Source organism: Microcaecilia unicolor, chromosome 7 (genome assembly GCF_901765095.1).
Source record: "Microcaecilia unicolor chromosome 7, aMicUni1.1, whole genome shotgun sequence".
Taxonomy (NCBI): domain Eukaryota; kingdom Metazoa; phylum Chordata; class Amphibia; order Gymnophiona; family Siphonopidae; genus Microcaecilia; species Microcaecilia unicolor.
Window position 1 is genome coordinate 93,384,115 of NC_044037.1, and position 17,548 is coordinate 93,401,662.

The following is a 17,548-nucleotide window of genomic DNA, read 5'->3' on the forward strand; positions in this document are numbered from 1 at the left end:
TTAGGATAGCGGTCTCAATTTTCTCCATCACCCATTGCTAGATGTTATATTTTGAATGAGGTAACAAGGGTAATATATTTTGTAATGAAGTTAATAATGTATTATATGAATCTGAGCAAATAGCGTGAACAGTGACAATATTAGGAAAGAGTTCTCTGTTTCCTGCATTGTTTGAAATCTATATCTAGCTAGACCTGCAAATTAAGTGTGTTAAATTATTTACAAAAAGTGCTAAATATAATGCATCACTTAACTGTATAACAGCAGATCCTGTTTTAAGGAGAATTAAGGAAGAACCTCTATGTCTGGAGGAGCCATTATATTCAGAAGGAAAAGAATGTATAGACAGTCTTACCACAAGTGAGTATTTTATTTAGGTATCAATATTCAGTGGAGTTTTCCTATTGATATTTATTTAAATTTCTTGTAACAAAAGCTCTTAAGACTAGCAAACAGAGTCCTTTTTAGTTAAATCATAAGAACGTAAGAATAGCCATACTGGGTAAGACCAATGGTTGATCTAGCCCAGTATCCAACAGTAGCCAATTCAGGTCACAAGTACCTGACAGAATCCCATATAGCAGCAAGATTCATACAACTAATCCCAGGGACAAGCGGTAGCTTTCCCCATGTCTATCTCAATGGCAGACTATGGACGTTTCCTCCAGGAACTTGTCCAAACCGTTTTTAAACTTATGAACGAAGTGAATGAAAAATACTTGATTTTTATTTGTGGTGAATGCCTATGAAAAATGATGAATGAATAGTATCCAGTGTTGAAGACTTGATTAGCAGTACTGCTCACCATCTATGAGGTTAATCCATCCCTTTTTTGTGTATTTACCAAGTTTCTAGTATTGGGGTCATTTTACAAGAGGGTGTCTTTTTTCATAAAGGCAGTATAGGCGTGTATGTGCCTTTTATAAAATAAAAAAAATCACAACTAGTAGCACTGTTCCTAATGCAGTCCAAAACTAATATAAAAGTACCAACCAGAACATTAAGCACCACAAAAAATTGTGTGCATATATAAATATAAAATTGACTATGTAAATGGGACATAAACACAGTGCAATCAGAATGTTAATTTTTATACACATGGAGGCAGTTTGATAACTGTGCCTATTTATAGGAGCCTATTTTATAAAGGAAGGTAGTCACCTACTTTGCTTTTATAGTATAGTGTAATTGGGTCTATATGTGCATGTGTGTTAAGGCCACCAGCCATAGAGCTCGTGTGTAACTTCTAGTAATCTATAAGCTACCCCTCAGATTCTGAATGGCGTGCCTAGAGATCCATGCTGATTCTATAACAATGCGCGTAACTTAATTGGCCTAAGCCAATCAGCATTGTTAACAGCACTTAAGCAATAATAAGCACTGATTGACAATAATTATAATTTTACACACACAACTCGCTAAGCGTATTCTGTAACGCACTGTGCCTAACTTCTAATGAATGCAGACAAAAAGAGGCGTGGTTATAGGCAGGGAAATGGACATGATATGACCATCTGCACCTAAATCTATGCACCAGGACTTATGCCATGTTTTCATTGGTGTAAATGGAGGCACATAGTTTTAGGCGCTGAAATATCAAGTAAGCATATTCTATGTATTGCGCCTAAATCTTGTTGCCACTTATAGAATACGCTTAGTCGGCAATGATTTCCGCACAAAAATTTTTTTTAAGGCTCCATATATAGAATCTCCTCCTATGTGTGTAAATGTGTGCCCCACCCATTTGTATGTCTTCCTGAAACCTAGGTTCTACTGCAGAATAGCACTTAGGTGGAGTATTGACACATAGGCACAATCATTTATGCATGTATCTGGTGTGTGTAATTGTGAGCACGGCCTTTATAGAATATACTACTACTACTTGACATTTCTAAAGCGCTACTAGGGTTACACAGCGCTGTACAATTTAACATAGAAGGACAGTCCCTGCTCAAAGGAACTTACAATCTAAAGGACAAATGTACAGTCAGTCAAATATACCCCTTTGTGTAATTCAACATGTCTGTCAGTGTCCCTAAAAAGTTTTGGAAAAATCATTTCATAAACTATCAATGCTGTGAATCAGTGGATGTCATATGTACAAACAGATGTGTAGATAACAGCACAAGTCTAGAGGATAATGGATCTCAATAATCAAACCCCCTTTATGTACTTATTTACTGATAAATACAGACCCTCAGGAGCTTATAGAAGGTAATGGGTTATTTAGCAGAGCAATACAGATATATAACAAACTGCAATGAAGACTCAAACAGTTCCTATGAAATCCTAACACAAATTCCTGTGACTCCAAACACAAATAATTAGGTCTAATGAAATCGAGCACAATGCTCTTGATTTAACACACACTTCAATATCTGATAGAAACCACCTAACTAAACCCAGATGTAAATGTGATCACAGAATTTAAACATATGACCTGTAGATGGTGATGTATTCGCCTCCTCTTTCAATGGTAATGGGATACCCAGGTGATAGGAACAGCAGGCCGACTCTCAAAAGATGGGACTGACTGGCTGAGTCTCTACATTGCTTTATATATAAGGTTTGTTCAGTGGTGTCCTTCAAGTCATGATAGCATGGTGGATGATGTTTGGAGGGTACAATTGTTGACAGTAGCAAGCCAATCATTGAGGAATCTGCCATGTTGGCCTCCAGTATCCCAAAGCAATAGGGTAGAATTCCTTTTCCTCAAGCTTGTCTTGAATTCGCCAGGCTGCATGTTAGCTGAATCATTGCATCATCTGTTCCTAGATCAGAGCTGATCTTTATCTTTGGCTGCTCAAATGCATGAACATCTTTAACATAGAGAAACCGTGTTGATGGCTTCTGGCCTATGATTCCGGCTCAGTCAGATTAAGGTCTGTTATATGTATTAAACTATGTCAGGGGCTATTGGGAAGGGTTTATAAAATTTTGTTTTAGAAAGGAAGCAAATACAAATGTTTTCAATAATGATTAGCCAAGACATTAAAAAAATTATTATATATACACTACACTACAAGATCAAAATAAGAAAAAATAATTGAAGATACAAAGGGCAGAAATAGGAAAGAGGAATGCAACTAATCTCACTTAATGTTAGTCTAAGTAGAACATCGTGCAGTATTGGTCAGATCCCTAATTTTTTGTTGTAATTTTACAGTGGGATCCTCTGACAAGGGTAGGTAGGTGGTACAATCTCACAATTGCTGCAGTATTTCTTCAACATAATCTGAAGTATCTTGTACAACTACCACACCCCCCTTCTCAGCATGCCAAATCATTATAGTAGAATCATTCTGCAAAGTTGAAATCGCTGCTTTCTCTTCTCTTGATAAGTTGCTTTTATATGATGTATTGGAGTAAGCAAACTGAAGTGTACCATGCAGGACTAATTTTTTTAAAGCCAACCAAAATGGAATCCAAAGGACCTGGAGGAGTCCAAGTGGATTTCAGTCTAACCACAGACGTATCAGACTGGACTTCTCTAGATGAAAAAATCAACTTCAAATATAAAGATCTCATAAAGTGTTCAAAGTCTATCTGAAATTGAAACAAATCTGGCTTTTACTGTAGGTACAAAAGAAAGACCACGGGATAACAACTTCAATTCAGCAGTAGATTACAATCTACTAGAAAAATTTATCACCGTGGTCTTCTGTTGATGTTCTGCAAGCTTGTATATGAGCGGGACCATTGAGTTCTCTGTCAACCTCTTCTGCCATGTCCCTGGCTTTGTTTGAATTGCCCTGATCTAAAAAATCTTCAGCTGAATCTGAACCACTGGAAGAGCTTGAAGAATCGGAGTCCTTAGTAGAAGGATTAGTTTTATGTGTATAATCTTTATTATGTGTTATAACTGGCTCAAACACAATTACATCAGTTAGAACAGAGGTGGATCAATACATTACAAACAAAAGAAACATTTGGTTTGAGTACTATATGTGAATGGCAGGCATTCATTTAAACAAATTAGTTTTCACTTCCTGGTTCATAGTTCAATTTCCTTTACAAATGATGGGCACCAAACTTCTATTATAGTGAACCTCTGCCAGCAGCTGCTCCTTTTCAGTAAGGTGTTGGTAGTTTTTCCTAAGAATTGTCCATCAGGCACTGTTTTTTAAAGCTATTTTGTGGCTGTGTATTTTATTTTAGGTTATTTGAGCAGTAAAATACACTAAATTGGGTATCAGCTCCCCAGCCCCAGCTACAAGATGCTGTGACTTAGGCTCCCAATGAAGCCAGGATTGTCAAAACGGACGACTCCATTAAGCCTAGTTTAGATCAGCTGGAAGATAAGTTTCTCATCTTAACTGTAAAGTGTGAAAATTGATATTAAGTTGCTGAATAGTAGTCATTAGTTATTGGTGAAAATTGGATCTAATATTAAATGGTCACATTATTGGTGAAGGTATTAATTCACATTAAATTTGTATAAGGAAAATAGTTTTTTTAGACCTATGATGGTGGTGCTATTGAGAGGCTCCTCCATATGCTCCTTATTGAAGCTATGACAGCCACTGAGGTCTTTTCCTTCAAAATAGTAATATGTACATGATTCTTGTATAATTTTTACAGTAATTACATTATCAATTACCCTATTATAGAAACAGGATTCAATATTGTGAATGGTATTATTACTTTAGCTTGTATCTTGTAATTCCATCTATTTCTATAGTGTAGGACATTAGCACGTAAGCATTAAAGGAAAAAAATGGAAAATCTGCCATTTTACTGCTGCAGAAAAAATGACCTTAGTGCATGGGAAGAACCTGCATAAGGGCACGCTATGCAACTTTCTACCACAGCTTAGTAAAATTACCTCATAGTGATTCATTTGTCATATTTTCTGACAGGCAATCCAATCTTCAATCCTGAGATTGCATTGTGGATTAAACAGGTGGAGGAGCCAGATTACATCAACCATCCTAACTCAGAGGAACAAGAGAATACTGACCTTCCCATGCTGAGTAAGAACTATTCAAACAGTATTAGAAAAAAAATATATTTTTTTGTTGGCAGATAAAAACATTAGGATCCTTCTCTTGCCATTTAATTCTTTGTGGGACATTGGTGATGAATATTTTTGAAAGTTCCTCCTGTTAGCCACTCTTGCCATTATAATTTTGCTGTTGCCTTGTTGATCTGAAAACTTTTAAATGCCACACGTAAGCTTGCTGAACCATGTAAGGTGTCAGTATGTTACAATCAGCAGAAAAGAGAATTTAGCAGAGATTCCTAAAAGCAAGTGTAACATTAAAAGGTGCATATCAAGAGGGAATCAGCAGGCCAAGTTTTTGGTTTTGGCAGTGAAACCAGCCTTCAATCTGAATACTACTGAAAATGCTCACCCCCTCCCCAAACCACCATACAAGGCTTCACTGCTCCTTCCCCCCACATCCTCCAAAAGTTGCCGTCTTCCCCAGGCATACCTTACCAAGGGCAGGAGCAATCCCCAGTCACGCCTTCCCTTGCTGGCTCCGCAGTCAAAAAGACTGCTGGGGCCTCCTGCGGCTGTTCTTTTGAGATTGGAACTGGCATGGGCAGAAGCAATCCCCAGTCATGCCTTCCCTTGCCAGCTCTGCAGTCAAAAGGGCTACATCGGTCTTGGCAGCTATTTTGACCACAGAGCCAGCATTAGCAAGAGTGACTGGGAATAATTCATGCCCTGATAAGGCCACTAGATCACCAGGGCTTCTAATGTAGGCCTGTGGAGGACCTCCAGTGGTGGGAGGGTGGCAGCTTTCAGTGGGAAGGGCCAGCTCTCTGGGGGGGGGGGGAGGAGGGGCATGCCACCTGGTTTCGGTTTTGCTTGTCCTCTACCCAAAATGATGGATTGAAGGCTATGCCTGCTAGAGCTCTGTCCTCAGAATAGCATTTTCCCTTATCTTTTATTTTTTTTCTTAAAGTTTTGATTTCATTGTGGGCAAACTTAGGGGAATGTTATGCCATCCACTAGAGCCATCTTATGGCTTTGCTGCAGTCCAAGTTAACAGGGTTTGTGAGGAGGCAGTCTGGCATTTTAAAGGGGGATGGAATCTCCATTGTTTGTCTGAGGGAATGGCTGAAGTAAGAGAAGACATTGCACCCCCTAGATTGGGAACCACTTCCAGCTCCAGGAATTGATTGTAGAAGCATCCTGGGACTCATTCTGGAGAAGCATCATGTGCTCTAAAGGAATGAGGATTTTTCATGGTTTGACTGAGGTGGAAAGTTTTGACAAAGCCAAGGAAGTCCTCGGTGTGGAAGTTGGACCTGTTCCCAGCCTGCACCTTCCTTGGTGAGGGCTTTGATGTTAAAAGCTTTACTGCACAAATAGTACCTGCCCTGGTGAAACCTCGCAGAGGTACCATGGAATCACTATGGAATGTGTTGGTGAGTTTGAATTTCTCGTTGCCATGATGTTCTTCTGAACTGCTTTATTAATCAAGTTCTGCCCTGCAACTGACATTGCATTCACATCTTTGAGTATAATAGGAAAACTGGAAATTTGGAATTATCTTTAGCAGAGATGACATTTTGGATGCTGCCACAGTTTGAGATAAACTGGTTGTTCAGTGCATGTTTCCTTGTCATCAGCAGTAGACAAATCCAGAGACTTGTGGGTTATGACCATCTACCAGCAGTTGGTGATAGAGAGTACCAAACTAAACTCTGCCACATAGGATAGTATGCTCCTTGGTCAGTCAGTATTGTCTGTCTCCAGCAGGAAGTGGATGGTTTCTTACAAGCTCCTGGTTTCTCCTGCCTCTGGTTCCCTGATTCAGTTCAGCTTGGGGGTGTCTAGACCAGTAGAGGTGCCTGACTTGGGGTGCACCTGATGATGCCAGGTCTCTCCCCTGCTCTCCTGCCACTTCCTCCTCCTCCTCCTCACAGAACGTTGAAACAAAATAATGCTGGAAGAGAGCAGTTTTATGGTTATGTGGCATTCTAGAGGATAGGGGGTGTCTCTGCACTCCTCCAGCCGTCTGGATTCAGCCACCTGATTGGAGTCAGAAGGCCTGGGCGTACAGGTAAATCCAGCAAAATTACGAGTATGAACTTTCATTCTTCCCCTCTGTTGGGTTTGTGCTGTTTGGGCTAGTGCAGCTGCGGCAGTACACTATTTCTTTTTGCACAGCCTGGGTGGGGGTTTGCCTGTGTTTTTGGGACAGTACCGTTGGGCCAGCGTGGAAGCTATTTGGCGCTTTGTTTTTTTTTTTTTACAGTGTCTCTCTTCAGTTGGCAGCAGCCATTTTGGTCACAGGCTGCAATAATGGATTGTGCTTTCTCCTTTTCTGTCTTTACAACTTTCGGGCCATTGTGCAGTGGATGGCACTGGTTCCCTTGAGTGGAGAGGTTTTTTTTGTCTGCCTTTGTGGTTTCAGGTCTCAGCAAGGTGAATTCCTGTACAGAAGAAGCTTGAACCTTGCTGCTCTGAGGTCACTCTGAGCTTCTCGGCTGCATTTTTCAGTTGCAGCTCATTTCTCTTTCTGAGGCCTGGTCTATACTGGCGTGGGCTGTCCTTTTTTCCTGTAGGGAGTGTACTTCCTTCTCGCCTTGATCTACAGGGCAACGTCTCCTTACAGTTGCCTGGCCTGCTGTTTCCTGGCTGCTTAGGAAGCCTTCGGCGTTTGCATCCCTCTGCTGCGTTTACTCCAGGTACTGGATTGCACTATTCCTTGTTTTGGTAATTGTGGCTCTGTCACTTGGACTATTTTTTCTCCTCCCCGAGGCATGACCATTTTTTTTCTATGATGCAGGGGCCGCTGGTGACCCATGTCCACATGAGCATCTAATGGTGTGCTGCCGCTTCAGCAGCCCCTAAGGCAGCAATCCCATGCAGCATCAGAAGCCTTAGACTCCTGGTTGTCTGGCCTGTTTTTCAGTCCCTTGCAGCATTGTCAGCCTTCAGCTCCCAACTGTATTTGTGGACTTCTTCAGCATATGGCGGCAGTTCCAACTTGCATCTCTCTGCACCTTTAGCCACCTTGAGGCTATTCTGGCATGGGTGATTGCCATTTAGATTATTTAGCATTTGCACTATTGCCCTTCATGCCACTGTAGCCTTGTGGCTTGGAGTAGGTGCTGGGTGGGATGTCCCCTGGGTGCCTGACAGGTTATAGCCTTTTGTTGTTTTTTTTTTTTGTTGCTGCTGCTGCTGATTGATAGAAGTCTGTTTGTGGCACCTTTATGTCCTTTTCAGTGCTGCTGTTCTAGGATCTTCCTTTTGAGGGCTATGCAGGCTGCCTATCCTCTCTGCCCACTGCATATTGTCAGGTTTTTGCTATGTTGTGTACTCTCTCCACCGGGCAGGCAGCACGGTTGTGTCCTTTTGCTTCTACAGGAACTCCTTCACTGTTAGTTGCTCCAGATATGTTGGCCTTCGACAATTCCTGTGGCTGTTGTCAGCTTTTAACTCAGAGTAACAGCTTCAGCTCAGCGCACGGCTTCGGCTGCTTAGCTAACTTATGATTCTATGATATCACCAGAATTCGGCTCTTTCATGGCTGAGTTTCTTCTGTTGGTGCATATGGAGCACGGCTCCATCACTGTCTGTACAGCACAGTTTCCACTTTCCATGTGTTGTGCCGCTTGGTATTTGGCTGTGAAGTGAGATTCTGGCAACATCTGGTGGCCATATCACCATATCTAGCTTGATCCACTCATGCTTTGCTGGTCCCACTCTCAGTTCGATTCCATCCCGAAATACTGTTCCCAGTTTCCTCTGTCAGAACGGCTCCATGTCTAAATGGGGAGCAAACCACTCCTTTTTTTGTGGAACACAACCCTAGTCCTGACTCTGAACACAACTGTCATGAAATGGCTAGCCACCCACCTGGGGTTACCCTACGGCCACTCAGATTGCAATGTATTACACCAACAAGCAGAGGGGCACCAGATCTCACCCTCTGTGTTAGGAGGCCATCCAAATGTGGCATTGGGCTCACCAACATAGCATGTTCCTTCACTTATCTGGCAGGCGAAAACAATACCCTGGCCGACAGACTGAACAGGGTAATGCAACCTCATGATTAGTCTCTCAATATGGGCATAGCCTGCAAGATCTTCTGAGTGTGGGGCACCCCCTCTGGATCTTTTTGCCACTCAGATCAACCACAAGGTCCCTCAGTTCTGTTCCAGGCTTCAGGCCCACAACAGACTAGCATCAGATGCCTTCCTCCTCAATTGGGGGACAGGTCTTCTGTATGCATATCCTCCAATACCTCTAGTGGGAAAAATTTTGATCATGCCATACTGACCGCGGCAGATATGGTTCCCTCGTCTTCTGGAATTATCCTCCGAAGAACCGTGGAGATTGGAGTGTTTTCCAACTCTCATCACACAGAACGAGGGGTCACTTCTACAACCCAACCTCCAGTCTCTGGCTCTCACAGCTTGGATGTTGAGAGCCTAGAATTCACTTCCTTGGGTCTTCCGAAGGGTGTCTCCCTAGTCTTGCTGGCTTCCAGGAAAGATTCCACCAAGAGGTGTTACTCTTTTAAATGGAGGAGGTTTGCCATCTGTTGTGAGAGCAAGGCCCTAGATCCCCTTACTTGCCCTACAGAGACCCTGCATGAATATTTTCTACACTTGTCAGAGTCTGGTCTCAAGACCAACTCCGTAAGGGTTCACCTTAGTGCAATCAGTGCTTATCATCAACATGTAGAAGGTAAACCCATCTCTGGACAGCCTCTAGTTGTTCGCTTCATGAAAGGTTTGCTTTTGTCAAAGCCCCCTGTCAAACCTCCACCAGTGTCATGGGATCTCAACGTCATTCTCACCCAGCTGATGAAAGCTCCTTTTGAGTCACTGAATTCCTGCCATCTAAAGTACTTGACCTGGAAGGTCATTTTCTTGGTGGCTGTTACTTCAGCTCATAGGGTCAGTGAGCTTCATGCCTTAGTAGTGGATATACCTTATACTGTTTTATCACAATAGAGTAGTCCTTCACAGACACCCTAAGTACCTGCTGAAGGTGGTGTCAGTGTTCCATCTGAACAAGTCGATTATCTTGCCAACATTTTTTTCCTGACCTCATGCCCATCCTGGTGAAAACAGCTTGCACACCTTGGATTGCAAGAGAGCATAGGCCTATTACATGAAGCAGACAAGGCCTCACAGACAGTCTGCCCAGCCTTTTGTTTCTTTTGATCCCAGCAGGATGGGGGGGGGGGGGTCACCATCGGGAAATGCACCATTTCAATTTGGCTGGCAGATTGTACTTTCTTCACTTATGCCCAGGCTGGGCTGACCTTGGAGGCTCATGTCACAGCTCATAATGTCAGAGCCATGGCCGTGTTGGTAGCCCATTTGAGGTCAGCCTCCATTGAAGAAATTTGCAAGGCTGCAACGTAGTCTTCAGTCCCCACATTAACATCACACTACTGCCTTGAGCATGATACCCGACACGACAGACGGTTTGTGCAGACAGTATTGTTGAATCTGTTTGGGGTCTAGAATCCAACTCCACCCTCGTAGGCCCATTTTATTCTCCTCCAGGCTGCACTCTCGTTCAGATTGTATATCCTCACCGTTGCAAGTCCCAATTGACCAATGTTTATTGTTTTTGGTGAGCCTGGATGCTAGGGATTCCCCAGAATATAGAAGCCTGCTTGTCCTCAGAGAATCGAAGATACTTACCTGTAGCAGTATTCTCCAAGGACAGCAGGCTTTATATTCTCTCAACCCCTCCCACCTCCCCTTGGAGTTGTTTCCTTTGTTCTTTTTACTTTATTTTTTGCTATATTATTAAACTGAGACCTCGTTCGAACGATAGGCGGGAAGGCACTCGCACATGAGCAGTAGAGTGTGGCTCGTGCTCCACAAAGCTCTCTTTTAGCTATGGCAAATGCCGGACCAGGCGATGCGGATCGGCATCACCCACTTGTGAGAATATAAAGCCTGCTGTCCTCAGAGAATACCTGCTTCAGGTAAGTATCTTTGCTATTTTGTGTGTTAGCCAATTTTTTTCCCTCTTGTTTGCAATTTTAATTCTTTAAACTGTAAGGCATAAGATGTAAGAATTGTCATACTGGGTCAGACAAAAGGTCCACCTAGTCCAATATCATGCTTCCAACAGTGGCCAAGCCAGGTTACAAGTACCTGGCAAGATTCCACGCTGCCAACCCCAGGGATAAAATGGTGGCTTTTACCAGGTCTACCTTAAAAATAATTTATTAACTTTCTTCCAGTAATTTGACCAAATCTTTGTTTAGACCCAGTTATACTAACTGCTTTTAACACATCCTCTAGCAGCAGTTCCAGAACTTAACTATGCATGGAGTCAGGGCCGTGCCTAGGGTCTCTGGCGGCCCCCCGCAGACTATCAGTTGGCGGTGGCGCCCCCCCCCCCCCCCCGTGAAAATGATCGCTCACCACTTGCCACACTGACAGGAATTGTCAGCAATATTCTTAGAAACAGATTGCTATACATTGCAAAATAAGATAGCAGATGTAAATTCTCAAAGTGGACATATTCCAAACACTAAAATGAAAATAAAATGATTTTTTTCTACCTTTGTTGTCTGGTGACTTTCTTTTTCTGATCATGCTGGCCCAGTATCTGATTCTGCTGCTATCTGTCCTCTTAACTCCGTTTCCAGGGCTTCCTTTCCATTTATTTCTTTCCTTTCCTCCTTTCTTCTTCATTTCTGGTCCTCAGCTTCTGCCTATTTTCTTCATCCATGTGCAGTTTTTCTCCTCTCTTCCTTTTCCCTCATTTCATCTCCTTCATCTTTCTTCCCTCCCCTCTATGTCCAGCAATTTCTCCTCTCTCCCTGAGCAATGCCCTCCCAATCCATGCCCATCCATGCTCCTCTGTCCCCTGCCCCCTCCATTCATCCTTTTCCAGCAATTCCCCTCTCTCCCTGAGCCCTGCCCTCCCAATCCATGCTCCTCTGTCCCCTGCCCCCTCCATTCATCCTTTTCCAGCAATTCCCCTCTCTCCTTGAGCCCTGCCCTCCCAATCCATGCCCATCCATGCTCCTCTGTCCCCTGCCCCCTCCATTCATCCCTTTCCAGCAATTCCCCTCTCTCCCTGAGCCCTGCCCTCCCAATCCATGCCCATCCATGCTCCTCTGGCCCCTGCCCCCTCCATTCATCCTTTTCCAGCAATTTCCCTCTCTCCCTGAGCCCTGCCCTCCCAATCCATGCTCCTCTGTCCCCTGCCCCCTCCATTCATCCTTTTCCAGCAATTCCTGAGCCCTGCCCTCCCAATCTATGCCCATCCATGCTCCTCTGTCCCCTGCCCCCTCCATTCATCCCTTTCCAGCAATTCCCCTCTCTCCCTGAGCCCTGCCCTCCCAATCCATGCCCATCCATGCTCCTCTGTCCCCTGCCCCCTCCATTAATCCCTTTCCAGCAATTCCCCTCTCTCCCTGAGCCCTGCCCTCCCAATCCATGCCCATCCATGCTCCTCTGTCCCCTGCCCCCTCCATTCATCCCTATCCAGCAATTCCCCTCTCTCCCTGAGCCCTGGCCCTCACCAATCCATGCCATCCATGCTCCTCTGGTCCCCTGCCCCCTCCATTCATCCTTTTCCAGCAATTTCCCTCTCTCCCTTCCATGATCGCCCCCCCCTCTCATCCATGCTCTCGTCTCTCCCCTGCCCTCCCGCTCACTCTATTGTTCAATTCACTGCCCGCCCTCTTCTCTCCCCCCCAACATCCCTTTTCTTTTTTTTTCTTTTTAAATTTCCTCCGTAGCGGTTCCGGCAGTGTCCAGTGAAGGGGGCGGCGCTCCCGATGGTCGCTAGCCTTCCCTTCGCTGTGTTCCACACCTTCTTCTGACGTCATTTCCTTGACGTCAGAAGAAGGCGGAACACAGCGAAGGGAAGGGCTAGCGACGTCGGGAGCACCGCCTCCTTCACTGACGCTGGCGCTGCCGGAACCGCTACAGAGGTACCTTTAAAAAGGAAAAAAAAAGAAAAGGGATGTTGGGGGGAGGGCGAGCGAGGTGAGCATGGTGCGGCGGCGCCCCCAGAGGGAAGCACCCCCCTGCCATGCTTACCTCGCTTACCGTGTTGGGCACGCCCTGCATGGAGTGAAGAAAATATTTTCTCCTATTTGTGTAGAGGTATTACTATGTACTTCTTGACACGAATCCTAGTCTTTGAACTATTGAAAGAAATAAACTGCATAACTTTATAACTTTAACTTGGAGCTGTTGGGGGTCTTGGTTTTACAGCTCAGTAGACCCAAATCATTCTCTTATTCCAACTTCAGGCAAACTACTCTGGAGTAAAGCTCCAGATTTAAAGCATGGTGCCCTTACCAGCTTTCCCAAGAAAATAGTTTTGTGGCTCATTTTGTGCCAAATGCTGCCCACTCTCCAAGGATACAACTTACTGGATCCTTTCGTTTACCAAGGATTCCCTTGTAGAAGGATGTTTTCCATTCATTCCTACAGTTACACTTTCTGGAGGTAGGGAAGATACTTGCCACTGCTCTCCCCATAGCACTTACTACTACTACTACTATTTAGCTTTCTATAGTGCTACAAGGCATACGCAGCGCTGCACAAACATAGAAGAAAGACAGTCCCTGCTCAAAGAGCTTACAATCTATAGACAAAAATAAATAAAGTAAGCAAATCAATCAATTAATGCCGAACGGGAAGGAAGAGAGGAGGGTAGGTGGAGGCGAGTGGTTACGAGTGCAAAAGCAATGTTAAAGAGGTGGGTTTTCCGTCTAAATTTAAAGGTGCAAGGATGGGGCAAGATGTAAGGGCTCAGGAAGTTTATTCCAGGCGTAGGGTGCAGCGAGACAGAGGCGCGAAGTCCGGAGTTGGCAGTAGTGGGAGAAGGGAACAGATAAGAAGGATTTATCCATGCGCGGAGTGCACGGGAAGGGGTGTAGGGAAGGACGAGCGTGGAGAGATATTGGGGAGCAGCAGAGTGAGTACATTTAGGGGGCAGTTCTATAACTGGTTGCCTCCTTTAAAGGTGTCTTGATGCTGTGCCATGAGAATCTATTCTGTAAGTGCATCTAGGGGCCCAGATTCCATTGTAGAATACTAGCATAACCTGGTGTAAATATAGGGGCCCAAATGTAGCAAAGGATGTGCATAATTTACAGTATTGTGCAAGTTGTGTGTATAAGTGGCAACCTCGCTCATGCTTCTTCCATGCTCGGCCCATTTGAACACCCCCTTGCATTTACACGCTATCAGGCTCATTTTAGAAAGAGATGGATGTCCAAAAAGTGACATAAATCGGCACTTGGATGTCCATCTCACAGAGACGTCCAAATCAGTATACTCGAAACCCCGATTTGGACTCTTTGTCAGAAGTCCATCGCAAGGACGTCCAAATCTCAAGGGGGCGTATCGGAGCCATGTTTGAGGTGGGACTTGGGCGTTCCTAAGACTTGGACGTCTTTGAGCCATAATGGAACAAAGCAAAGTCATCCAGCACTAAAACTTGAACGTTTTCACCCAGACCTGTTTTTAACACAAATAAGGCACAAAAAGGTGCCCGAAATGACTAGATGACCACTGGAGGGAATCGGGGATAACCTCCCGTTACTCCCCCAGTGGTCACTAACCCCCTCCCACCCCAAAAAACATGGTTCAAAATATTACTTGCCAGCCTCTATGCCAACCTCAGATGTCATACTCAGGTCCATGACAGCGCATGCAGGTCCCTGGAGTAGTTTAGTAGTAGGTGCAGTGCACTTCAGACAGGTGGACCCAGACCCATACCCCCCCCCCCCCACCCACCTATTACATTTGTGGAGGAAACAGCAAGCCCTCCAAATCCCACCAGAAACCCTCTGTACCCACATATAGGTGCCCCTCTTCACCCGTAAGGGCTATTGTAGTGGTGTACAGTTGGAGGTAGTTGGTATTTTTGTAGGTGGCCAATTTGTTTAGTATGAAAGACCCATAACCATCTCTTGTAAGGTACAGTTATTTTCCACAGGTCTCTGGTAGCTGAGTAATGCTCTTGATGGGTCCTGTTTTCTATTTAAATATTTTTGGCGCATGAGTTAGTGTTATTAATGACAGAGTTTTGTTTTATTTTAACAGAAAATGGATGCAGGACTGGCCAAGAGCAGTGCCCAAATGCATCTGCTCAGATATTAAACATTGATGAAAAAATTTCCAGAAGAGCTGAAGAGAATGTTCCCCAGCATTCTGAGGAGGGTGTTCCCCATGAAAGTCAAAAATTGTCACTAAGGAACAAAGGAGGTTCTTGCAGCTTCAAACCACAGGTAGCAGGAACCTCTAAAAGTGTGACAATGTTCAGTAAATTGCCAAATCCCATTGTACCGCTGGACAGCATTGGAGGAGAAATACCGGGTACATGCACTGTATTTTTACAAAATCTGAGTAACCATGGTAGTGGGTTACTGTATAAATGTACAGAGTGTGAGAAATGTTTCCCCAAAAAATATGATCTTAATTTACATTGGAGAATACACACAGGAATGAAATCATATAATTGTAATCAGTGTGACAAAAGTTTTAATAAGAAATCAGATCTGCTTTATCATCTGAAAGCTCACGTAAAAGGAAAACCATACAGATGTGCTGAATGCTGGAAAACCTTTAGTCAAAACTCAGACCTAGAAAATCATCTGACAACGCATACAAGAGAGAGACCATTTACGTGTACTCAGTGTGAGAGAAAATTTAGTCAGAAAACAAATCTACGTATCCATCTGAGAGTTCATACAGGAGAAAGACCCTATAAATGTGGTAAATGTGAGAAAAGTTTCATTCAGAATTCACACCTTCGAACGCATCTAAGGATCCATACAGGAGAAAGACCATACAGATGTACTGAATGTGATAAAGGCTTCATTCAGAATTCATATCTTCAAACCCATCTGAGAACTCACAGAGGAGAAAGAGTAAACAAATGCAAGTAAGATGAGAGAGGCTTCATTCGGACTGATGGGAAACAGCAACTTCCTCTATCAACTACATGTTAACCACTTTGTATTGTTATTTTAGGATTAAATTTAACTGAAATCTACAAACTGAAGAATTGCAGAACAGGACTTTCTTTTTAATTGAGATTTATTTATTACATGTCACAAAAAATGACAAAAAGAACAAGTAAAGAAAGATAATCAATCATCAAGTCGATAACATGGGGAGTCTGACAGAAAAAAACAGGAGTATCTCATTAACCAGAGGAAATATTGCAACCTTCAGGTTTAAGTTTACAAAATAGAACCCATTTTTATAAACTACAAATCAACTCATATTCATATAAAGTAGACTGAGGAAGAGATTTACCTAACAAAAAAAGATTCTAATTGAGAAGGATCCCAAAAAGCACATGAAGCGGACCCATAAATGCCCAAGCATTTACTGGGAAATTTGAGAAAGAAGGATGTGCCTACTGCCAAGACCTTAAGCTTCAGCTGCAGGAATGCCCTCCTTCTCAGCCAGGACTGTGACTTTATTTCCACAAAATTTCTGGGACCCACAAAATTATATCATCCATAAAGGAATAAAAACAAGATAAAATAGCAAAGTGATTGTGATACAGCGATGGAGACCGTCTCACATTGGTAGTCAATGCAATGAGGCCGTTTCACAAGTGCCACATAAAAAAAAGGCAAAGTAATGTAATATTTGAAACAGAGTACTGTAAGGTCTTAAAAGTCATGTACTTTATCTTGCTGATCTTTTACATGGTATCACAGCTTCAATAGAATGTAGGTTTTATATATTTGCTATATATTGGTCTTGGTATTACAAGGGAAATGTCTCAATACCTGCAGCAATAATGGATATTTTCCTTGGCTGCAGCTATTCAGGGATATTTGGCAGCAGTCTCTAGATAGTGCTGCTGAATATCCTTGCAGACTACGTCAGCACTAGCTGGCTAGCGCATCGGTGGCCCCTCAGCAATAATCAGACCACTAACTGAGAAAAGTGTCCAAGGATTATACAAAATAATCAGGTGAACAAAACTCCAGTCAGTTTAAAATAAAATCTTGATATTCAGTGCCTCTATGCAGATAGTGAGCTGCATGGAATATCTGGATACAGTGGGTCAGTGCCAGTGATATTCATGCAGCTATCTGGATTACTTTTCCTATAGTCCTTTCCAGTGGGAGTTGCTGTTTCACTTTCGCATTTTCATATCATCGACAGTTCAACTCTGCAGGACTCCAAGGAGCCTCATACTTGTCCTCCCAATTGAAAACACAATATTGAAGCACCATCACCCGTGGCAGCAGTGCAGTTGGAAGACTCCTGCTTGCTTAGAGCAGGGGCGTTTCTCAACCCAGTCCTTAGCCTGTTGGGTATTCAGAATATCTACATTGAATATGCATGAGGTAGATTTGAATATCATGTAGGAAACGTACTAGACGAAATAGCAACCCTTAAGAATAGAACAACAGAGACAAAACTCGATCCCATGGTTCAATGACTAAAAAAACTCAAAAACACAAACCAGGAAACTCAAACGAGCATGGGAAAAAATAAAAGATGAACACACACTCAATGCATGGAAACGAACATAAAGAAAATACAAATATGCAATAAGACAGACCAAAAGGTCCTATTATAAAACCAAAATAGGACCAGACTACAAGGACTT

The 17,548-nt window shown here is 43.3% G+C and overlaps 2 protein-coding genes across 2 annotated transcripts in view; both read left to right on the forward strand.

Moving 5' to 3' along the window:
- LOC115473999 (zinc finger protein 569-like) overlaps positions 1-330 on the forward strand; it is a 128,785-nt gene extending 128,455 nt beyond the window's left edge. Inside the window, exon 10 of the transcript XR_003942795.1 lies at positions 265-330. The gene's annotated coding sequence lies outside the window, so the exon portion shown is untranslated. The remainder of the gene's footprint in view (positions 1-264) is intronic.
- Positions 1-17,079, forward strand: part of LOC115475009 (zinc finger protein 501-like) — a 41,535-nt gene extending 24,456 nt beyond the window's left edge. The window contains exons 2-4 of the mRNA XM_030210747.1: positions 265-360; positions 4,860-4,973; positions 15,013-17,079. Of these exons, the coding sequence (XP_030066607.1) occupies positions 265-360; positions 4,860-4,973; positions 15,013-15,857 (1,055 nt within the window). The 3' untranslated portion in view covers positions 15,858-17,079. The remainder of the gene's footprint in view (positions 1-264; positions 361-4,859; positions 4,974-15,012) is intronic.
- The last annotated feature ends 469 nt before the right edge of the window (positions 17,080-17,548 follow it).